This window comes from Glandiceps talaboti, chromosome 10, assembly GCF_964340395.1.
Source record: "Glandiceps talaboti chromosome 10, keGlaTala1.1, whole genome shotgun sequence".
Lineage (NCBI taxonomy): Eukaryota > Metazoa > Hemichordata > Enteropneusta > Spengelidae > Glandiceps > Glandiceps talaboti.
Genome location: NC_135558.1, coordinates 6,352,682 through 6,378,040, shown reverse-complemented (window position 1 = coordinate 6,378,040; position 25,359 = coordinate 6,352,682). Strand labels below are relative to the sequence as shown.

The following is a 25,359-nucleotide window of genomic DNA, read 5'->3' as shown; positions in this document are numbered from 1 at the left end:
GAATATTCACGTTTGTGTTTTGTATCCAAACAAATCCAGATTGCCCAAATGGATATCACCTTTATAATAATATCAATTATAAAAAATCAAGTTGGTATGTTTCATTTTTTTGGAAGATCAAATTTTTATTTCACTTACTGTAAAGAAATTCAATTATTTTCAGTTGATAAATGAAATGAATAAATTTATACGAAATCTGACAATGAAAGCATGTGTGATACACTGTGTGTCAGTAAATATGCAACATTGTATCTACTTGTGTTCTATAGTTCGCACGCCATGCAATTGAGAAACTAGACCATATGGTAGCAGTAGATTTTACTTTTAAAATAATTTTAGCTCAGAATATTTCAATAATTTTCAAAATTATGCTTACAAGTGTTAAAAAGTAAGATGTTATTCCTCAAAACAATGTATTGTCGAATTATATCTATTTTATGAGATACAAGTGTTATGAGGATCTCGATATCTAGCTCCTTCATGAATGGGGATTTTGCCTACGATTATAAAAACAAAAGAATGTACGTTATACGTATCATTTGTTGAGGGCGTACTTCAGCAGAAATGGCGACCACCAGCAAGAAAAGCGTGGAACTCGCGTTCAGAAGTGACCTAGAGTTTTGCCCAACTTGTGGTTCAATTTTGCCACTTCCAGGTTATGACGAGTTTGTGTTGTGCCAAACTTGCCATTATAGAGTGGACGTGACAGGTCAGTAGAATACTTCATAAAAATGTGTTGATGAACAGCTAGTCGACTACTATTACTAGTAGTGCAGTACATGTACGTCGATAGTCGTGTTTGTAGATGGCAGTAAATTACTCCGCAGTCGTGCGAAACGCGTGTACTGGTCTGCAAGCATGACTAGTCGATTACATACTGTATAGTCCACAGCCTGCACAGGCACTTGAATCAATGTGTATGATTTTATTTTGAAATTGTACAGTAAAAAATCCTATACAATTTATTTTTTTTGTTAATTTCATTCATACAGAAATTTCATTACAAAAATTATATTCAATTTGACAAATGAATACCGAAATTACAAACAACTTTTATAAGAAAATCGGCCAAATTACTCAAGATGTTATTTCATAATCTTAATGAAACTGAAAAAAAATTGTGTGAAATAGTATCGGATTATTGTTTATCCTACATTCATTGAATAAAATTATTTTTTAATTAATAATCTTTCAACATACATGCAATTAATTGGACAATCTACAATGAAAAGACACTGTTGAAACTATATTACATCATTTAGAAAATCTTATCAACAGGTAACTATGGAAATATTCTGACTGACTAATTATATAAATAATTCTCTATCATGTTCTACATGTAAGTTTATTTTGCCTTTGATCATATGTTCAGCTTTCTCCCATTACATTGTATAGTTCTGACTTTTTAATACTTTATAGGAAAAGCTAAACTAGATTTAGTGAACTGTGTTACTCTGCTATATCTCAGTCACTCAAGGTCCCTGGTTAATAGGTACACATAAACCACATCCATGTAAGTCATTAACCCCTTCAGTACTGAAAACTTTCCCACCAAAATAGTTTGAACAAAATTTTTGTTTTTATGTAGGTTTTTGGCATATTATCAACTTCATTCTGAGACTGGAATTAAAGAAATGTTACTTCCTAATAAAGTAATGTTATTGTAATTATGAAAATGTTCATATAAATTGGGTCTTATTATATAAAACTCATCTCTAGTCATGAAAGGGTTAATGGGTGTTGCTTTAAAGTGGCCATATGGATGAGGATTGGGTATTTATTGGATTTTAATTAACAATTTTATCTTTGCTTCCTACTTGAAAAATCAATGAATAACAACACATGCCAAGTCTGTGTTTGTAACTCAATACACTGCAAAAAGCTATTTTAAAAAATGTGTAAAAATGATTGTTATTGTGCGTACAATTTATTAATCTTTTGCAATTTATTGAGTAACAAACAATTACTTGGCATATGTTGTTTCACATTGATTTTTCATGTAGGAAGGCATGATAAAATTATTTTATAAAATCAAAAATCAAAAATCAATACCTAATTATCATCCATATGGCAACTTTGATTGTACTCACAGAAACAGAAGTCTGGCATATCTGATTACTTCCTTGGTCTTGCATTGTACATTTTGGGGGACTTTCAGTATTTATATTCTATCTTGATTAAGTGGTGATTACATTTGCACTACAGAGGCACCCCTATCACCCATTTGTGTAATTTACTGTATGGAACAAAAATAGATTTTGTGTGTGTTTCTCATAATAAATCGAGACCTCACTTGCCAGAGTAGTACTTAATGTAACACCCTTGGTATACTGCCAATGAATTAGAATAGTAGTACATCACAGTCCTTGTCTTGTCTAGCCCATAGCCCAGAGACTTCAAGTTGTCATTGTAAATGTATATGGTAAATTTATCAATTTATTCAATATGATTGTATGTTGACAGATTTTGATGGGATAGAAATGCACTCACAAATTACATTAAATACAAGAAAAGAACAGTTACATATGGAAAGTGGTGAACCAGTAGATAGTTTGATGAATGGACCAAAGGTGAGTAAACACACAGCAACCAACAAACAGTAAAGATGACTCCCCATAGTGCTACATACATTGCAGGGCTGTGACAGGGATGAAGCAGGATTTAAGAGTACTGTACTGTCTGAAATCTAGCACAGTGTAATGTCGCAAATACAATAGAATTTACATGTGTGTAATTCAGTGGTATGCCTTAGTGCATGCCGACAGTTTGCATGCCTGAAACTCCATACTACATGTATATGTGAAATCATAGATAGTGGGAGAACTTCTTCACTGTCTATGGTGAAATATGCAACCATGTATGATGTATAAATTCCTAAATTTTAGCAGTTCACACACATCTGTAATTTGGCACCGTGTGCTCAATACTTTACGCATATGTGGAATATAACACAGTGCATGCCTAAGAATATTGAGTGTTATACATATATTTCAAATCAGCACTGTACCTACATGGCTGAAATTCAGTCTGTACTACATGTCTGAATTAAGCACTGTGTTCCTTTTGCTACTTGCTTCTATACATGTTGTCACTATACGGATAGAATTAAAACTTTGTCCTGTATGAAACACTGTGTGATTCATCCCAGTAAAGTAAGCTATCATTCTGTATTTAACCACCTTGTTATTTTCAGGTTGACAGGAAATGTGGTCAGTGTGGAAATGATGGAATGATTTACCATACTAAACAAACTAGATCAGCTGATGAAGGTCAAACTGTATTCTATCTCTGTCCAAAATGCAGGTCAGTGTCTGTACTTCTACTCTTTGTGTTAGACACATATCAAAAGCTTTCAGCCAATAATCTAGTTACTACCATATAAGGCAAAGGCTTTTAGCCAATAATCTAGTTGCTACCATATAAGGCAAAGGCTTTCAGCCAATAATCTAGTTGCTACCATAAAGGCAAAGGCTTTCAGCCAATAATCTAGTTGTTACCATGTAAGGCAAATGTTGAGAGTGGCTGGCTCGGAATCTGCAGGTTGCTGGTTTGAGCCTTATTACTGCTATTTGTATCTGAATGACTAAGGTCGTTGGGTAAGATTTGAACTGATTGTGTCCCAGTCAACCAGCTGTATAGATGGGGACCTGTTGGGTTGCTATGTGAGGGGTATAATCCTATATGCACTTACAAAGGTAGTAATGGATTCAATTGTATTCACAATTCATTCCACGGAGTTCAGAAAGTACAAGCTTTGTTGTGCCTTTATATATATCCATGCCAGATATAATACTGTAAAATATTTCATGAATAAAGAAGTTTTAAAACTTTTTTGTCTTGCAGGTTTCAAGAGTCAGAATATTCATAACACAACTGATTTTTGTAGACTGTACTGTAGCTGTATTTGAGATGAAGTACTTGACTGTGTAACACAACTGATCTTGTACCAAGAAGTCACTTTCAAATTGTAGACATAGGAATTTATACCCATACTGGTATTTGCCACAACAGTGTGTGTCTATGTCACATCATCAGTTTTGAGGTAACTTAGAGTCCACATCAGTTTTGTGACACTTATGCCTGTCATTAGTACAGTGGTGGTAGAATCTGTCATTGGGTTTGTGACACTACAGCTGATGTCATCTATTTTGTGATACTAGAATCAATGTCATCAGTATAGTGGTAGTAGAATCTGTCATCAAGTTTGTGACACTACATCCCATGTCATCAGTTTTGTGATACTAGAATCCAAGTTTTGTGACACTACAACCCATGTCATCAGTTTTGTGATACTAGAATCCAAGTTTTGTGACACTACAACCCATGTCATCAGTTTTGTGATACTAGAGTCCAAGTTTTGTGACACTACAACCCATGTCATCAGTTTTGTGATACTAGAATCCAAGTTTTGTGACACTATAACCCATGTCATCAGTTTTGCTGTAGTTGAATCTTATCAATTTTGTGACTCTACAAATGATGTCATAAGTTTTGTGGTACTACAATCAATGTCATCAGTTTTGTTGTAGTTGAATCCTGTCATCATGGACTGATCCATCCCCAGTAGTAGTGGACAAATTCACGTTCAATCACTTGTGTGTGTGTGTGTGTGTGAGCGGGTGGGTGGGTGGGTGGGTGGGGGGTGTCACTCTGATGAAACTGTAACCTTGATTCCTTGATCATAAACATACATATCTGAAATGAAATCTACCAAACCAGCCGTACAATTCTTTATTGTTCAGCCACAAACATAATCCACCAGTCATTCACATTCACTGTAAATAAACACACACTGAAGTCAATCTGTATATTTGTGTGTGTATGTGTTTTATTTCACTTTGTGACAATAAAATAGACCACCTGACTACACTAGTAAAGGAAGTGTCAAGAACGGGTAAAAAAAAAGCAACAATGCATAGTTACCACTAAACTATTGAAATTAGGTAGTAATTGGTTCTTGTATCATTGTCCATGGATTCTAATTACTTAATTGCGTAGAGCCAGCAAACAAACACTTTGACAAAGCCTTCTGTCTTGAACAGGTAAAATGTTACTTGTTAGTAACAAGAACCCTTGGTTGTGGTACAAGAACTAATTATTATTACTATGTTTTACCAACCTGATGAAAATATTTAAGGATATTGAAAGTGGGATGTTTTGAGCATCACATTATCCCCCCCCCCCCCATAAAGTTTAATAATTACAGTAAGCTGTTATCACTACTGTGTGTGTCTCAATGATCATGTCAGCGTTCACTTTATAAATATGTCCTACATATAATATGACCTGAGAATATCGGTAATGTACAAAGTCATTGAAAATTTGTCGATCCTCTTGCAATTTCTGGAAATGTTTCACTGTGTTTTCTCGTTCTACCACATGAACTTCCCTTGCAAGTTGATTATGCTTAAAATCAATATTTTTGCTATGGAATAGGCTTGTAATAATGAAGAAAGAATGAAACATCTCACAACAATTCAAATATTTACTATTCAAATGGAAAATATTGGATGATATATTGGATCGATGAATATTGAAATTTTCTCTTTTTTTTAAACTTCTAAATTCATTTGCTATTATGTTTTCATAGGTGGTATTCACTGATAACAGTTTATCAGTTATCAAACTACAAATTTCAACTGACCCTATATAGCTACTAGTTTGTAAGATACAACACGTCATGCCATGCCTATCAGTGAGTACTCATTAAAAGGATTGGGTGGTGCATGAGGGCGCCCTGTCATGACGTACCGGTACCTTACAGACTAATATATTACTACGTCATGCCAATGTAACCCATCGACCTCCCCCAGTTTCTTAACTTTACCATATATCTCAATCAGATGTCCTCTCTGAAATTTTGTACTATCCTCAGTAGCTGTATGCTTTTGTTCATAAGTTTTGTTATTTTCCACTGAAGCACAGTGATCAAACCATTAACGTCCAACTTGTCAAAAAATGAAAAGGTTCAGACTGTCTGTGTAATGTTAACACAGATACATCAAACCAGCCTGAGTGTACACAGTACCATCAATGACTAGTAGACAGGCAAGTCATCTAATTTGCAAGAGTGACTTGTTTCCAGTGAAGATTAGTTGTGAGTAAATTTCAAAAAGTAACAGCTATTTGAGGCTTGGAATTTATCGGCAGTGTCTACTAGGAACACAAGTTGAGTTTATATGTCTTTGAGCATAATTTTGCTGCATATTTAAAAAAGGTTTGCTCAGTATTCTACTTACTGAAGCACACTAACCATCATTTCCAACTGACTGAACTCAAACCTGATATTACGATATAACTTCCAAGTGATCCAATGACATGATTTTAAATCATACGTAGAAAAAAATGAACAGGACATCTCTACTATGCAATCAACTATTCTAACCATGCCAGAACACAAATTGTAATGTTATAGAAAGACATGCATTGATATTAATATTATACTAGAATAGTTTAATCAAGGTTTTATGTAAGTATTTTCACTCGGGGGTAAAACGCCCAAGTGAAAATACTTGCATAAAACCTCAACTTGCGCCAATTTAACTAAAAGGTACTCTATATAAAGTATAACATGCGTATTCTAACAATCCAGTGACGTCTATCTATGCTCTAAATACTCGCACACAAAAAAAATCTGATACACAGTGTTCACAACAATGCATGTTTGCATATCAAATATACAGTTTATAGTTATCAATGGTTGTCTGATTTGTAAATGGTTCAGGAGTTTTACGAGCAATCAGTAATGTTATGATGATGGCCCTGGTTCATCATCTAACGGTGGCCCTTGTGGCTGCTGATATTTGGGGTTTGTCTTTTTCTTGTGTCCTCTACAGTGACCACAGTCGTCGTCGTCTTCACTGTCTTCAGAAGAACTTTCACCAAATGCTTTTGGTTTCTCATAAATACAGCAACCTGGAAATTAAGAATTATAATAAAAATGGTTATATTGTTCCTAAAAATGTAACATTTGAAGTAACAGTATTGTAATAATAATATACACTTAACTGATCCAAATTAAATTCGGAAAATCAAATATGGACACCACTTGTGGAAGGCCCTAGTGTTTAAGCAGGAGGAAACTGGAGTGCAAAACCTGCATTATTCGCTAGGGTCAAACCCAGCCAACTCTTGGCAGGTTTGAGCCCAGACTGCATTGGTAACTTAAGAGACTCTTCAGCTAGCTGCTCAGCTGCCAACAACTTTACATTTCTTAAATGTCAACTCATATTTGAGCTCAACAGAACCAACATTATAAACATCAATTGTCATGACACAGATATAAATTTTGTATTTCCTGTTTAAATGCATAAACTTGGCTAGTGCATGGTATAATAGTCAAACAGAATGTGCAGTTGTGAAATATTATCCAGACATTCTTCAACTTTGTGAATTTCATTTCTGTAAACTATCCATGTCATGACCTTGGAGCACTCATATTAGTATTCTACATACACTAGGTGCTACGCATTGTGGACGCATACTAGACGTTCAGTGGACACAATTTTTACCTTTTATGTGGGAATTTGAAAAAAATTCTTATGCGAATAGGTACATGTATGTATCGAACCCATGATTTGAGAATTTTCAGACGAAAAGTCGACCCCATGTTTAGGGACTTTTTCATGAAAAATTGACTCATTTGGCTGCACTTACTTGTATGCCTTTCTATGGGAATGCCCCTCCCAGGTTTGCCCTCACCAGCCCTTTCCTCTGTAGGGGTAAGTTGATGAGGGTACACCCACCATGTCATATCTTACAGACTACCAGTATACCGCATCAAAACTATAGACCATACTTCTAATACTTACATTTCGATTTCTTCTTATTCATATGTTCATTGTCTACAGTATCTTCATCCCACTTCACCTTTTTGTCTGACTTAGGTTTCTTCAATTTTAATGTAACATTAGGCTGTACAAAAAAAAAAGATTCAAAACTATTTAATGATACATGTATTTAAAAAACGTTTATTTTCACTATAATCAACAATTTATCAGTGTAACGATGGGTGGATTACTTTACTTTAGGGGGAACAAACAAATTTTGATAGTTCACAATAAATTGCTGTGTCACCGTGTGTCAGTGGTATATCAACACTGGTGCTTGGCCTATGGTTAGTGTCAGTGATAAAATTACAAGTACATATATACATTGTTTAACGTTTTTGTATTATTATTTATATGTGTAGTTCCTCACATTTCTAATAATAATACCATAAAACAATGCATTTTTAACGAGAATTCCCTCTCCCTGGTACTAGAGTTCTAAATCTTAGCAAGAACATAGTACATTAAAATATAACTTTGTTCTGCCAAGGGAAGTATGTCTTCAACAAAGGGGTGCATCTATTTGCTTATGGTCAAAAAGATCAAATGACATGACATGATAAAATGATGGACATATCCTGCCCTTTATGAAACTGAATTGTTATTGATATCTGTTCTTTCATTGCCTCTATTTGTCATCCCTGGTTTGCCATTTTCAGTTAATAGTAGGAAACAAAATAATACATGTATTATATTACTGTTTCCAGCGACAAATGATACATGACATGAAACATAGGATCTAGGAATGGGATCTCGAAATGGTACCATCAAACCCTTTTAAAGTTCTATACTGTTATCTGCGAGTGACACACTGACATGCTCAATATTATTACTAGAACAGGGCTAAACTAACGACACGTTGGAAAAGGCAGAACGGCGACATACACATTAAAGACTCCGGTGTATTGAAAAATGTGATGTGATGAGATGTGTGAAGATTGTCGTGACAAATCATATTATTACATTTGTAAAACGTCAACTCGATTGCATGATTCTTGACCACGTCAAGTTTTGACACTCACCGATCGCGATGGTGATTCCGTCCTTGTTTCAGACAATGTCGTCCTTGTAACTGTAGCCATTATCCTTGTCTCTCTCACATCTACAGTCACTTTTAAACTGTTATGTAAAGTCTTACAATAAAATTCCTCGAATAGGTTTGCGGATTCGTCACATTACTTAGCGATTATCAACAATAATGGCAGACGAATTATGCATGTTTTGTCTGTACGAACGTACGCAGGCGTGTACTGTGTGTAGGCGCCATGTTCATAGTATACCTGTGAGGGCGCTCTATAAGATGAACACGCCAGCACAAACACATACCACTACAATATAATACGCGAGACATGTAATATAGAGACTTCTATGATTAAATGAAACTGAAATTCAAACTTGACCCTCACCACAAAAAATGTGTGCATGTTGTTCTACACTATTTATTGATTAAACTGTGACCATGCTATTTTATATTTTGTTTGCTTTTTAGAAAATTGGTCAACTTAATTAGGCCAATATTAAAGAATTGTTTTCTCAATATATCTGGCTCTACCTGGCCGTGTTATTAAAAGTATGATTATTACCCACTAGAAATTTTCTCCAAAGTGGCAGAAAAATAATGATCATTTTTTTCTTTTGTATAACGGGTGGGGGGGGGGGGTAATTGTTTTGCCGATAACTTGGCCTGTGTTTCCAATAACATGGCCTCAGAAAATAGGGTAGGTTTGTCAGGATTTTATTTTCTCTTTTTTTAATGTATTTATTTTTGCTTCTACCCAAAATCAACCAAAATGTTGGTCAGAATACACCTGATGATAGTTTGATGTGATATGTACAGACATCACCTGTGAAAGAAAACAGACGTACATGACAAAGAATTGGTCATCTTTTTGTTTGAATGTTTCAAAAAATGTTTAGGGTCAGCAGCTTAAACTAGGGTTATCAGAAACACACAATTTTTTAAAAATTTTGCCTAAGCATATTTATTTCAGGTGATGGGCCTGGCTGTGATGTAATATTGTTATGGCGCCCTCAATGTCAATTATGACAGAATCACAATAAATTTACAATGATGTTCACAAATTAGAACTTTTATTGGGTCTTTCAGTTCTACAAACAATGTATGATACATTTATGAAGGTAGGAAAAAATTCAACAAGTTCACTGTCAAAGGTACATGGTCTCAAATCCACATGTTGGTAAGATAGCCATTTTTGCTTCTTCCAACTATTTGCATATTGTTACACATAATTTATGCATATACAAAAAAACTCTTCAAATACAGATTTGTGGTTGTTTGCAAATTTCCATCATGATCAAGTTTTAATTCTTATAAATAGCCATAAACAGTGAATGAATAGTAATGGTGAGAATGAGAATGAAACAACAAATTTTGAGAAACGACTCAGTCATTATATTCACTCTGTTTTTGGAGGTTTTGGGTGAGAAGGTCTCAAATATTTTGCTATGTTCTGAATAGAAGACATTATATATCCTCAAACTTCTCTACATCATACACAACCACAGGATTTTGTAAAATATTTTCAATCTTGGCCAAGACACGAGTTTCAACAAAAGTTTGGCTGAATATTTTTTTTAAAAAGTGTACTTAAGTCTATCGTACACTACAAAACAGAATGAAAGTAATTTTTTTTTCTCACAGAAAGATGTATAAAAGCAAGCTTTGTTAATTACAAAATTAAAATTTGGGGTCAAAGGTCAACAGAAGTAAAACACAGAAAAATCAATAAATTGTACACCCAGTTTCATTCAAAATAGTTGCCAAACTATAAGTCCACTCTTCAGAACACAAATCATACAGTGAATTTTTTTTACACAAAAACAAACGTGACAAATCTCAAAATTTCCTTTCAGTGTGGAAACTGTTCCTTTTTTAATTTATGTGAAAAGTTATGCAGAGTGTGGGTTCATTTTCATAAAAATACTGTTCATTTTTTTCTACACACGAACACAAAGGTGCCAAAAACCAACATTTTTGTCTAGATGTGGAAAAGGTTCTTTTTTTCCATGAAGGAGAAAGTTGTGAAGAATGTGTTCATTTTCATAAAAATAATCTTTGAAGTGTATTTCTCTGTAGGATGAGCACTTCCATTTGATGTAGAGTACAGTGGTAGAAATTCAAAATGTCTCTGTGTCTTTGCAAAATACTATAAGCCATTGTGGAACTCAGGAGTCTAAACATAAACTCAAATACTTGCATGAGAAAAGTGAACATTGTAAACAAAATGGCTCTGTCTTCTTGGGCTAATCGAGTGCATACGGGCATATGCAGACACTAATATTTATGTGTAAATTTATTTGAAAATGCGTAAAATACGCAAGATTTGACGCAAACGGAAACACTGCAATGTTATATCTTTGTCAGGTGTCTTTCAATTTGACTGTTTTCAGTATTGCCAAGATTAAAGCCAGTTCCATGAAAATACTTTCTATGAGTGCATTCTGTACAAATTTCCACAACTTAGTCTAAAACAAACGAAAGCCAAACACCCAAACCCAAATTTTCAGTAAAAGCAAAAATCTTATCCCATTGAAAATACAGTGTTTAACAACATGTGTAGAATGTCCATATTTTCTATTGATACTTTCATTTAGTATTGCTTTCCAAACACCCTGGGAATATAACACACCTAAATCTGAAAATATTTAGTACAAAAACATTCACACTGGACGGCATTAGATTTCAGAAATACAAATACAAACTTTTTTACAAAAAATAATTTCATTACTATAATGCTTCAAGCGTTTTTTAGAATTGATAAACAGCTGACAGTGAGTATACCGTAAATGATTATGAAAATTTCTTTTTTGTAAGTAATAGCAAATTTTTTATATTTGTCTGTTATTTCTTCATTTGTTTTCAGACTTTTTCTCTACTCCAATAATGTACGATATTTAGAGTGTAGAGTGAGGTCCTAATTCATGTCGTTTTGTTCCACGTAACCCACGGATTGTGAACGCAGGGTTGTGAGGTTTATACGCCATCTTTTCAGTCAGTGGGTTGTAGTTACAAGGTGCTGGAGTTAACTCTGCATAGGGATACAAAAAGTAAAAGAAAACAGTTTTTAGTTTTTCAAATGATGGTAGTTTTCGGTATACACCTGCTGATCATTACGCATGAATAGCGCCCCCACATGATGAAGTTTTGATGTATTTTGAATGTGTGTCAAAGTCATTCACATATCTGAATTTGAACTTGATTAATCTGAGATATTAGGTGCCTCATCTATCGCCAACCTGTGGCCCTCTCAAAATAAAGATGAGGGTAGAATGACGTGAGGCATTTTACAGTCTATATAGGTAGACTGTTCCAAAATGAAATGGCTGAGATCTACTTCCGTCTCACTTTGAGAAAAGTTTGATTAATATTGTGTACTGATTCACCAAACTTTGTCAATAGGGGGCGCTGTATACTATGCACTGTTGACACAAATGAAGCATTAATCAACTCTACATGACTACATGACAAATGGTAATTGACAATGCAAGGAATTAGTATATGCAGATTAGATATGAGTTTATGTAAATAGTACTGTAATGAAATGATTCAGTTTGAAAGGATGGATGTCCAGGATGAATGGATGGATGGATGGATGGATGGATGGATGGATGGATGAAAAGAAAACAGAACATTTGTTGTTACTTTTTAGTTAATTTATATCAAGATAAGATGAACGATTTATTGGAGGACCTAAGATGGAAGAGACCTTTCTTCAGCAGGATCTTGAAGTGTGGTAAAAATAATACCTTTAACAAGTTGAAATGAACAAATGTTTAGAACTGAAGCGGCATAAGTTGAGTTTATACATTTTGAGGCAATTTTTGTCGCATATTTAAAAGGTACTCTCAGTATTGTAGTTACTGTAACATACTTGTTATTGACAGAATTAAAATTTGGTATTCAGGTATGCATTAACATCAAAATCATACACGAACAGTGTAGTCAAAGTTTGATACATATTTTCACCTGGATGAAAAAAGTTTATAAACTCAACTTGTACCACTTTCAAATGTAATGATGTTATAAGAAAATTGATTGATTGACATTTATATTAACATGATGATATCATAATGGCGGACACATATATGTATATTTTCTATGTTCATGAATTCAACTTCATTTTGTATCCAGAAATTGTAGTAGCTGAATTAAAATTTATGAACATAGACTGAACGTTTGCATAGATGAGTTTTGATCACATATATTTTCATTTGTTATATATGTTATCTACTTGTGCCCCTTACAATGAAAACTAATCAAGCCACAAACACAGAATAGACTGAACAGTGATTTGAATTGGAGATATCGGTAATCATGGTTGAACATCATATCAAAGTATTCTTACAATGATTGCAATAAATAAAGACAAATAAACCAATGTGTGATTTCACTGTAGAAATGGTCCAAAATTATGATGAGACACGACAAATGGTTTTGATTGTTGATTTGGACTCAACATACTGTAGGGATTATCAAACTAGTATATCTAACAACAATTTTGTCTCCATGTCACTGTTCCAGCTTGATCAGTTTTCATTGTAATGTCTGTAGGTATTAATATGGGAAGGGTAATTTTAATAACAATATTTGTAATAACATCTTTGGCAATAAAGACCATCAATGTTTTTTACTGAATTTGACTACTGCCAACTAGAATTGAACATTGAATCCATAGACACACACCTTTAGATAGTATTTTACAATGTCCTTGTAATGTGGAAAATATGTACAAGTTTTGACACAAAGTATAGGTACATGTTAATTTCAAAATTGAATTTAATGTTTACGGTCCAGAATACAACACAAGTTTAATTCTTTTATTATTCATTAGACTAAGATACGTTGTGTCATTCTGCCCTCACCGGCCACCTCTCTGGGAGGGTCGTGTGAGGGCGCCCCATCACGGCAAAGATTAGATATGATCATTGTTTTGTTCAGGACCAACTTTTTCCATAGCTCTACCAGACAGTTTTTATTATTTTCATGCCTGCAATATTCTAGTAGATTTTAATTAAATCAGAGTTAATTTATTAAATTCAGTGTCAAATAATAGATGGCAGTATATGTATACTAAAACGCAGTAGTCGTCCGATTCACAGACGTATGTATACCTTGGGTCCCACACTCTGAAAACCTAGTCAGTAAACTAGGGATGCTCAAAACAATACATTTGTTTCAGAGCAGCAATTTTAATACATAATTTAGAAAAGACTTTCTCCCTACATGACCTCATGCAAATGAGCAAAATGCAACATGGTGGTCAAATTAAGGGACAGATAGTGCTTTGTTAATGAAACAAAACACACTTCAACAAGACATGTGTATCGGGCGACTTCAAAACTTTACATGTAAGTGAAACACTGTGACTGGAACAGTGCAACTAAGGCATTCGTTACCTGGTTTGCCTGTAGGTGTGCATGCAAAAAAAAAAGGGAAGACAAAATATAATCAAGTCAGACATGTGAAACCATAGTAACAACAATAAACACACTTCCTCCACTTAAGGTTCATTCAACTAACATAACCTTGCCCTTCAAAGTTAGCCAGTATAGTGCACTGACTGAGCCTTCCTATACCTGTCATTTGAGACGACAACTATGGAAATCACAGTCAGTAAAACTGGCTACTTGAAATTGGGATTCACATAAAACTTGTATTCTATATGGCTATGCATAGAGTGAAAAAAATACAGAATACTGATATGGAATTAATAATTTATAAGTAAGCACTTAATGAGGAAACTACAAATATTTCATTTCCATATTAAATTACATAGAAAGGCCAGTTTGGTCAGCAACATATCTCTCTGTCTCTGTATTTCCTTTTTTTCTATATTTCATTGTCACTATGCTAGAATAGAAATACAAATGTGTAAAATATCTTTATGAAACTACTATAAATCATAAAGGTAGAAAGCATTAAATATATATCTGGTACATACCTGATTTGGCCCATAGTGTAGTTCCTTTGTGTCTAAAACTATGACTATATGCTGGGGCTGTTTTCATTACTAATCTGTCAGCTTTATCACGATCATACGCATTTGGAGCTGGTTCTTTGTCCGAACCTGGTGTTACAGTGAATTAAAAAAAAAGGAAGAAATTATTGATCACTTACCATCACTCGCCATGATATATAATTATGTATACTTTGTTATGCTAATTGTAACTAAATTTGTGTAAAACGGGGAAAATATATCACTTTTTATAGTAAAATGTGATCATGTGATGATCATGTGACTTTTCATAGCTAGTAGCACTTTTTGAAAACTTTTAGGTAACCATAGACTGCAAGATCAGTCATTGTTTATATAACCACTCATAAACTCAAAACATTGCCATGGTTACATAAGTGGAAACAATGATGGGATCTTTCCATCTAAGACCACCATCTAATATCTGGGATCATTACTGTGATACCTTCATAAATGTACAGGTACACACATAGACTGTCGACAGTCGTTCATGCCTTTTTTGCTATGTTTTATCTAAAACTAAAGTCGTCACCTCGCTCCGATCTGGAGCAATACTATAACCGTGTACTGATTGAACAGCAAGTGCCTTAGGCACTCTCAATTCCTGCCTTCGGCACTCGTAGTTCCTATCAGTACGTATTAGTATTCAGTGCTACGGAGCAAGGCGATGACTTTGTTTTAGATATAAAAATGTAGCAAAAAAGACACAAACTACTGTCGTCAGTCTAGTATACACAAAGATTTGTAGCACAGAAACTTGTCATGGTCATCTGACTTCCAAAGGTTTATCATGTGACTTACCTGGTTTGGCAATTGCAAATTTTCCTCGTTTGCCAATAATTGTAAATGAAGGATACGCTGTCTTGGTTTGGGACCTGACACCAACCAAAGTATTGATATTGTACGTTGCTGGGGTTGGCCACTTGAAATTAGAAAACAACATAGTGATAATCAATTTAGAAATCTAAACAATATACATACATACATACATGCTTCTGTATATCAAATATTTACAGTAAAGTTAGTTAACTTTGACTGTTGGTTAAACTTGAATGATGCACAACTCTACTGATCATTTACCAGCATCAAGTATACTTTATTCAACACAAAAAAGCAAGTTCTATATTTTCATATAAAAGTATATATATTATTCATTCAGACATTACACTGTTGCTAACCACATCATATTTTTGAAGTACACTATACATGGTTACTGCGGAAATATCTTTGTTATGAGAGTATGTTTGTATGTGTATGCACTCATATATCTATGTCTGTGTCTGTGCCTGTGTCTGTGTCTGTGTCTGTGTGTGTCTGTCTGTGTCTGTGTCTGAGTCTGTGTCTGTGTCTGTGTCTGTGTGTACATGTTTTGTTGTTTGTTTATTTGTTTTCTGTTTATTTGCTTTTCCTCTTTAATCATACTGACTGGTCAATTCAAATACAAAATTATAAAATAAAACATACCAATTAATATATGTACATATGGAAAGTCAATTTCTAATTTTTATGCAGATGGCAATAAAGTATTATTATATTTGAAATATTTACCTTGTTATCAAATCTGAGTCTGTGGGTATAATTATCAGGACTATGAAACCATTCCTTCTGCCATGCTTTGAATCCACCACCAGCTGTGTAGTAAATTAATAACATGCAAAATAGAAGAAATTACATAAATTACATAAATTTTGAATAAAAAAATAAGATAAATTAAGAATTTGTATAGTGCCAAAATCCTAAAGTAACTGTTCAGAGACAATTTACAATGCAAATTTGAATAAGAAATATATCATTAAAAATACATACATTAATTAATATATATCAAATTTAAGAGAAGTTCTACCAAAACAAAGGATTGAGCGCATCATCTTTGTCAACAACAAAAAAGCACTTTATATACTTTATATAGACATACATATTGATGACTGGCACTGTCAAGTAGTTTTAAAATTATCTAAGTTGAGGTAAAAGAATTTGATTGTCCTAGGACAGACATAAGTTGACATTTTCTTACCCTTCTCATGAAGTCTCATACCAAATGACCAATGAGGAGAATTAGTTTCATTCAGTGGTTTATTCCTTGGTGAATAAGTCCATGGTCCGGGGCCTTCAAGATCAATTTTGAGTGGTGGTCTACTATTCATACACTCATCCCATGCTGTGTAAGAGAAGTATTGCTTTAAATCAATATTATCTAATAGATACACATTACTACACTGACTGACTGTAACCACTATAGGAGAAAGACATGTCATCACTTCTGTGTCCACAAGTGATGATTTTGATTGACATTTTATTTAAATGACACTCTAAGCAAAGACATGTTATATATTGACATAGGATGGTAGTCTAGTTCCTATACAGTATTGTTACCATTTAGTTAGAAACTAGACTAATAGAATGATGAAATTTGATAATTATGAATTTAAAAACTTCTGGCCCAGTACTTCTATAAACAATCGGAGTGACAGATCAAAGTACAGTAAAAAAATACACTGAGAAGTAATTCCTAGTTCAACTTAACATTGGTGTGTTAGTCTCACTCAACCCCAGCTGTATTAATGGTTTGGTTCATTCATAGACACTCCAGGGAAGGTCTATGGTTCATTTCATTAGTTTCCACAATGTGGTAGAAACCATTATAGAAATATGGGGTTGATAGCATTAGATATAATTGATTGACATTCTCAGGAAGAATAAAAGATATATATTTACTTGCAACTTTTCTGTGTCTCATGGGTTCATAGTAAATACTGGGGCCTTTACTAATGGCAGCTCGTTTTCTGTTGAGACAAAATAAAGAAAATGTCAAAAATCTCATATATATAGAAGGAATATCAGCATTACGTATTCAATATGGTAATTTACACATTACCTGTAATGCACATATTTAATTTTCAATTCTAACAATGACTTATAAATCCCCTTCAGCTACATGTCAACAATTTACAATCTACCGTTGCTATGTAGTGTATATGGCAGTCAATGTATGTACATATGTGATATAATATTCCTAACTTTAATATTCATTTAAAAATTCAGAAATATCTCAACCGAATGTGTAATATCCAGTACAAAATTCAGAAATATGTAAACCAAATGTGTAATATCCAGTACAAAATTCAGAAATATGTATACTAAATGTGTAATTTCTAGTACAAAATTCAGAAATCAGAAATATGTATATCAAATGTGTAATATCCAGTACAAAATTCAGAAATATGTATACCAAATGTGTAATATCCAGTACAAAATTCACAAATATGTAGTAATTTCTAATACAAAATTCAGAAATATGTGTACCAAATGTGTAATTCCTAGTACAAAATTCAGAAATTGTACATTATCACCATGTAAAGTTAGACTTTGTAAACTAGTTCATTTCCCTACGCTTCTACAGTGGCTACTAGTTTCTGTTTGTATGTAAATGTCAGCCACAACCCAATGTCAAACTACTGAAGTGTAACTGTCCCTCTATACAATCCAACAACATATAAATTTAACTGTTTGTGACAGGATCACTAAAAGGGCTTAAAAGGACTGCAACAGGTCATTACAATACCCCTGGTGTATAATTTGTTAGAGCTGAATCCCTTTTGAGCTAAAGGGGGTGACAGGTGTGACAATAATGGCAGTACAGTTTAACACAGAGTATTTACTCTGTAAATTTACCCATGAAACTGATGACATGTATCATGGTCACTATGGTAACGAATGTCAGAGGTTAACATATGCGGTGTGGGACAGTTGCAAAGACCTAGATTCCACCTGCCTATTGTTGTAACTGGGATGAAACTAATTGCCTATGCATTGAAGGAAATCTTTTATTTGCCACTACAGTATTCTCTCCTTTTCAAAGGGATATTTCAAGGACGTACATTCTCTCCTGGAGTATCTTTTTGAATCTTGCATATTACCTTGCTACAAACAGTATGCTAATGAAGTGTCTGCCTACGTGCTTATTTGAGATTGTGTCTACTCAAAATATTCAAAAAATACCAAAGACTTCAAAAATTTCATACCCTGTTAGAAATATTCAGCTGATAAAATACACACTGAGATGATCAAGAGTGACATAAGGTTTAAAATTAAATTTCATGATTTCAAAATTAAACACTTAAAACTGCAAATATGCAAATGAGCTGATCTATATGCAAACTCTATATTATTAGATAAGGGTAATATAAAATTATAAATTCAACTATTTCTTTTAATTGTACATTTGTTCCAGCTTTTCATTAAAATTAAACCATTACCTGTACAAGAAAGAGGCAATAAAATCAAGTTTATGTCATTCTGAATGTTGTAACTTAATTAAAACAATGTATTATTCTACTGTTTTTCAGGAAAGGTCAATACAAATACTTATTTCAACATGTCTCTTTGGGGCACATTTTATGTAATTATCAACCACTTCATGCATCTCAAAAGAGTGCTTTCCATTGGAAATGTCTGTTTGAGGATATATCTGTACGGGGCAACCTCTATTGGAAAGGTCCATTTATGGATATGACTCAAGAGAGCGGTGTTTATTGGAAAGGTCTATTTGAGGATATATATCTGTAGAGGGTGATATCTATTGGCAAGGTATATTTGAGGGTTTATTTCTAGAGGGCAATATTTCTTGGAAAGGTCTATTTGAGGATACCTGTATATCTGTAGAAGGATCTCTCTATTAGAGAGTTCTATTCAAAGATGTATCTTGAGAGGACCGGTTGGAAAGGTCAATTAGTAGATGTCTCTGGAGGGCGATATTTATTGTAAAAGGTGACTATACCTTGCTGAGAGTACTACTGTTGACATCTTCATCACTGATGGAGGTAGTCTTCCACCTAAATGTGTAGGGGTTCCATCCTCATCCAAACCATTCTTTTTGTGTTGTGGCAGCTGTGTAATATGTGTTGTATTTGTAGAGTACAATGGATTGACATTGGCTGGATCTGATAAATGATATCTACTGCCTTTCTTCTTGTTCTGGTCACCATTAGCTGTCATTTGATTGTCGGCTCCTATCTTTGGCAACTTTGTAGCAGTGTCTCCTGAAGATGGTAAATAATATCAAAATTCACTACCCTGTTTGTGCCATGGAAATCAAATGATATATTTGGCTAAAGTGCACTGATATATGACACTGAAATGTGCGGGGTGGGGACGATATAGGTTTGATGTACATAGCTTAGGTTTTGACAAGCTCTTTGAAAATATTATAAAATGTAATATTGATGCACACAGGCAGCTTACAGCTTCATTTTGTAGGCTACATTTTGTGTTTGTAGTCTACCCCCTCCCATCAGTAGTACCTTGCCCCCTTCCCTCAGTAGTACATTGCCCCCCCCCTTCCCTCAGTTGTACCTTGCCCCCCCCTCCCTCAGTAGTATCTTGCTCCCCCTCCCTCCCTCAGTAGTACCTTACAGTGTTTTCCATTGTCTTCTATCACGTACTGAGTGCCATTGTATGATTTGAATTGAAAATTTTGAATTGAAATTAACTTCTTGAAAGCAGCAAATCTTCATTTACATAATGATATTAAATGTCTAGTTTTGGGTTAGGATTACAGATTTTGGTGTGAAAAACAGTTGTTTGACAGTTTGAAAAGTTGGTCCAGAACAAACCAATGATCCTATGTAATCCTTATTGCATCACTAATAAAATAACACTAATGTAATAACATGGTAAAACCCTGTAGCCTGTTATGCTAAGAAACTTTGTGCAGGCTACATTGTGAATATCTCACTAAAAGTCACTCAATTTTGGTGCCATTTTCATGAAAAAAAGAGAACACCCAGAACTCATTCCCCCCCCCCCCACCTATTTGGAAACCACTACATGTCCCTTATAAGGCATCTCAACCTTGTCAAACTACAAATTCACAATTTTAACAAACAAAACTCACCCCCCCCCACTATCATTACATGTCCTTTATAAGGCATCTCAACTTTGTCAAACTACAAATTCACACTTTTAACAATAGTCATTGCCACTCTGCTCCTTTTATCCATGGTTCATGACACAAATGACCTCAACTCATACACATTTCTTAGCTGTATAAATCCTCATTTTGAATGTAGTTTTCTATACATTTTAGTCATCAAAATTTAACATGTGTACCAACAGGTAATACAGAAAAAACAAGAATTGTTTGCCAAGTAATTTTTTTGTAGAAATGTAATACAATTTTAATATAAATTCAAAAATAAGTACTATTTTTTTATTCCAGAATATTAATTTGAGATGAGCAAAAAATTAGAGAAAAATGAAAATTTTGGTGAAATTATTTTTGGAGGGAAAGTAACATAATTTTATAAATTTTTACAAAATAAGTATTATCTCTATCACTCAAATCTAAAATAAAGTTGAGAAAGGCCAAAAAATTAGAGGAAAAAAATATTTTGGTCAAAATATTTTTGGCTGAAAAGTAATTCGATTTTATAATCAGTTTATAAAAGAGTGTAAGTCGTATTGAGATAAGTCAAACAAAATAATAAGAATGATGCATAATTTTAGCAGGAAAGTTGCTGTTACTGGATAGGTGGAATGAACATGGTCAAAAACTTCACAGGTTTTCTTGATAGATCAGTTTGATAAGAATTGATAATTCATTGACAGTTTTTCTGTTAAAAAAAATTAAATTGTTACTCAGAATTTTGCTATTAGCCAGTAATAATTCAACATGTTTCAATTTGCAGCAAACATGTTTGTCAAATTTTAATCAGGGATATCTGTTTAAATAAAACCTACCTTCTGTCACTGTTGTATCCTGTACTCTATCTAAATATTGCTCAATTCGTGTTGTATCTTCGGCATCTTCATCTTCCAATCTGTTTAAATTCTCTTCTGTAAGAGGCAAGTTTTCGTTTGTTTGTTCAACATCCTGTGTTTCTCCTTCAATAACACCCTCGTCTTTTTCCAGTTCATCTTTTTTATCACCTGCTGCATCATTTTCTGGTTCATCTTCCTTTGGAGTTTGTGTAAGTTCGGGTACTTTTTTCTCAGACTCCTGATTTTCATTTGCATCTTCTGCAGCATCACCTTGTTCGTTTGTCTCAATGCCTGGCTGCTCGTCCTCTTTGGTTTCCTCTTTGGTAGGCATTGATTCTGGTGAGATTTCAGGTTTTGATTCACCAGTCTCGCCATTTCCTGCTCCGTTTTGATTTTCTGTCTGATTTTCAACATGTTCAGTGTCTTTTACCTGATTATCTGCAGTCGCATCCGCGCTTTCATTTTGAACCTGTTCCGTACTTTGAACTTCGGCGGACTGCTGATTTGCGTCATTTTCTTCGACTGGCGCCTTTACCTCAAGGTCATTCGTTGCTTTAAGGTCACCGGCTACGTCACCACCACTTTCACTTTTAGCAGGGTCGTTCTTTTCCTCAACATTTTGATTTTCTTCGTCTCCTTTCTTCTCATCTGTTGTTTCTTCATTTACTTCCTTTTCCTCCTTCCCTAGTTCATCTTTAGTTTGTTCGCCATCTTTCTCCGCACTGTTATCGTTAACACTTGTTTCATCGCCTTTTCCTTCACCACTATTCACTTCTGTCTCTCCTTCTTTCTCCGCAATGTTATTGTTTACAGCTGTTTCATTATCCACATTGACTTGTTGTTCAGTGTCAATTTCACTAGTGTTAATCGCCTCATTAACTAGTCTATTATCCACTTGACTTTCCGCCATTTTGATATATCAGACACAGCGTACCACCAACGTGTTCATTTTCCTGTATGATTAGATTTGAAAAAGCGTTAATAACAAAATCTCCGGAAGTTGGAAAAACGAAGCCATTAAAATAACTGCGTAGGCAAGAAGCAACAGTTTTCATCTTGGATTTTTATGCGGGGTTTTCGTAACGTTTAAACTTTAGTATATAGGTTGCTAAAACTAGTAAATCGATCATGCGTACACATTGGGACTAAAATGCACACAAATTACATCCCAAATATTGACAAATACCAGATAGCATATCTAAATTGGTTATTGTCGCAAGGTTAAATTATGAGATTGGAGATTTAAAACGGGTTAGTAAAAGGCAAGGAATTGTAAGCTCCAAGACACAACATACGCAAAGTGCGCACACCGGGTTTATTGTACATGCTATACATAAATAAATAAATAAATAAATGGAAAGTAAGATTACATAATATATTTCAATATGTGCTCGATTTTAGTTTTAATTTATGATGATACATGTGTTAAAAACATGAACTAAATCTCTGAAGATAAACGTCACTGCTATTTACAGAAGGTAGCATTGAGGCGTGCATACTACACCGTTCTGGTTGTATGCCTTTTGGTTAGATGTAACCCTGCTGTAAAGATAAGCGTCAACCCTTTGACATAGAAACATAACTAACACGACTACAGTGGCCCTTTCAGCGTATCAAGTGCTATGGGGACTTAGAAAAACAGCTCTCAGTTATAAATAAGGCAAGAAAAAGACGAGAACTTACCGTTGAAATGTACAAAGTCAAGTCAGATGCAACAAGAAGGCGTGCAGGTGACTGCTTCCAATGGTGACACGGAAAATCGCATCAGCTAGCTCAGCAGTCAAGCTCACAACCAAACAGAATAATCCATTCAGGCGTACGGCCATTCCCCGTCTCTATGAAGCCGTATGTCGCTAGGGGGCGTGACAAGATTGACAGGGGAGATACAAAGGTCCAAGTCCCGGATGTTGCGTGTTCAGTGAATGGGGGGATTAGTGTTGTTTCATTGTCATGATTGTCCTGTTGTATAAATAAATACAGCATAACAAGTGTACTGTTTCAATATATCGACAAGTACCTGCATTGCAGGTTGAGATCAAAGACTTTGAATGCCAATATGTAAAATACACAAATAAACAGCCATCTTTGGCAATGAATAAACCAGTTTCGAAAGATCTAGTTCACACTTGGACTCGGAGTTCACCAGCTCGAGAATATATTTTAAGCAATGGTCAGTGAGTCACCAAAATCATGTAATTCTGAAGAAAAAAAACCACCACCTTTTACTGTATGGTAAACGAAGAAATACCATTTAAATCAAACAGCTGTCTAGCATTACTCTATTTTGACCAGTGAGTAAAACAAGTAAAAAGTTTGTGTTTGTTTTTTAAGTAAACATCGCCCATAGGCTGCAGAGAAAACACCTTTACATGCGCTTTTGTACCGTAGCTTCACGTCGTACTGGAAGGGCTTTGAGAAGTTCCGTGTCCAAATGATTTACCATATTTAACTATATAAGTGGTATATATCATTATTTTATTAGTTTATATATTAGCATGGCGTTGCAATTGTGTGTGTGCAATGTATGAAAATATATATTTAAAATTCGATGTGGAACTTAATATTTGTTTAATGATCAGAAATGTGTGTCTCTCTCTGATGAGAACACACTATCCATATATCCATATATATATATATATATATATATATATATATATATATATATATATATATATATATATCCCTCCCCTTCCTCCTTCTCCTCTCCCCTTTTCAAATAGAACGCGATCGCGACGTCATTTTCTTTTGTAGAATTTTACAACTCACGCACAACATTAAACGATATCATTGCATTTATGCACATAAGTTATTATTTAGCGTAGATCTTCAACACTACCTTGAAGTCTTGTTATCAGATTCTAAGAGAGTCCTTCTCTCGAACGATGTCACAGATGTAAGTAACAATGTAACGCTATTTAAATTGTCGGCTGTTTATGAACTCCTATGACGATGTTTAATATATGATATCTCAGCAACGGCCTCCATTACATGTAATCTCCATATGTGTTGAAGACGCTTATAAGTTATATGTCCAATATTTTGCAGGTGTCTTGTACACGTACACTGATGAGTTACAGCCCGTTTTATGTTAGTGTCCACTCTAGTCTGGTCATGCTAATTTATAATGGCACACTTCATACACTAATAGATTCATATATCATGTAATATTGTTGGTCTCATAATACAATTGTCCAAAGATTGTTACATATATTATTTTATTACTGTCACTGAAACCGGGACGTTTTGCTTGAAATGAAAGGAGTGTATGTATAACACTAAACACAATGTTTGAAGTGAATAACCACTGTTAGTATCATTTATATTTGTCTGCATGAAAATCCAAAATAATGAATGGACAGATAGATATTATGCTTGGTATGTAAATGATATTACTGCAGTTATAGATTGAAAGCAGGCACGTGGCCAGCACAAGTCGTTGAAGTGTACATCATCATGTGTTGATGTATGTACATAATGTTGTCAAAATATTAGTTTAGTATTGTATGTAATACACCAGTGTTACATAGAATATGTATAGTTCTAGACATTTGCTTTTCATGGTGTGATCTATATACATTATCAGTACATATACCGCATCACTTTTGAATTTTCCCTAAGACGAGAAACAAATTATTATTTTTTCTTGGCCTTAGTTTTGGACTTATGGTGTCTACCGGGGATGTCTGTGAGGCGGTCGTCGTGTCGTCGATATTTACAGGATATCATTGCAAACTACGAGGATTTAGTTGCAATGAATTGGTTCAAATGATGACCAA

General features: G+C 34.2%; 3 protein-coding genes across 3 annotated transcripts; 1 reads left to right on the top strand and 2 right to left on the bottom strand.

Annotated features, from left to right (window-relative positions):
- The first annotated feature begins 564 nt into the window (after nt 1-564).
- LOC144441432 (DNA-directed RNA polymerase I subunit RPA12-like) lies at nt 565-4,360 on the top strand. The gene is made up of 4 exons (XM_078131001.1): nt 565-709; nt 2,464-2,570; nt 3,194-3,303; nt 3,844-4,360. Exons 1-4 carry the CDS (start codon nt 565-567, stop codon nt 3,866-3,868), a joined length of 387 nt encoding a protein of 128 aa, XP_077987127.1. The 3' UTR covers nt 3,869-4,360.
- Nucleotides 4,361-4,815: 455 nt separating this feature from the next.
- LOC144441004 (E3 ubiquitin-protein ligase PPP1R11-like) lies at nt 4,816-9,053 on the bottom strand. The gene is made up of 3 exons (XM_078130508.1): nt 8,852-9,053; nt 7,812-7,914; nt 4,816-6,915 (listed from the first exon to the last, which is right to left on the bottom strand). The coding sequence occupies exons 1-3, from the start codon at nt 8,909-8,911 to the stop codon at nt 6,749-6,751; spliced, it is 330 nt and encodes a 109-aa protein (XP_077986634.1). The 5' UTR covers nt 8,912-9,053; the 3' UTR covers nt 4,816-6,748.
- A 2,691-nt stretch (nt 9,054-11,744) lies between these two features.
- Nucleotides 11,745-23,415, bottom strand: LOC144441312 (uncharacterized). The gene is made up of 9 exons (XM_078130870.1): nt 23,267-23,415; nt 21,563-22,536; nt 19,602-19,863; nt 17,540-17,607; nt 16,839-16,982; nt 16,373-16,455; nt 15,626-15,746; nt 14,792-14,917; nt 11,745-11,878 (listed from the first exon to the last, which is right to left on the bottom strand). The coding sequence occupies exons 2-9, from the start codon at nt 22,491-22,493 to the stop codon at nt 11,745-11,747; spliced, it is 1,869 nt and encodes a 622-aa protein (XP_077986996.1). The 5' UTR covers nt 22,494-22,536; nt 23,267-23,415.
- Between the last annotated feature and the right edge of the window lie 1,944 nt (nt 23,416-25,359).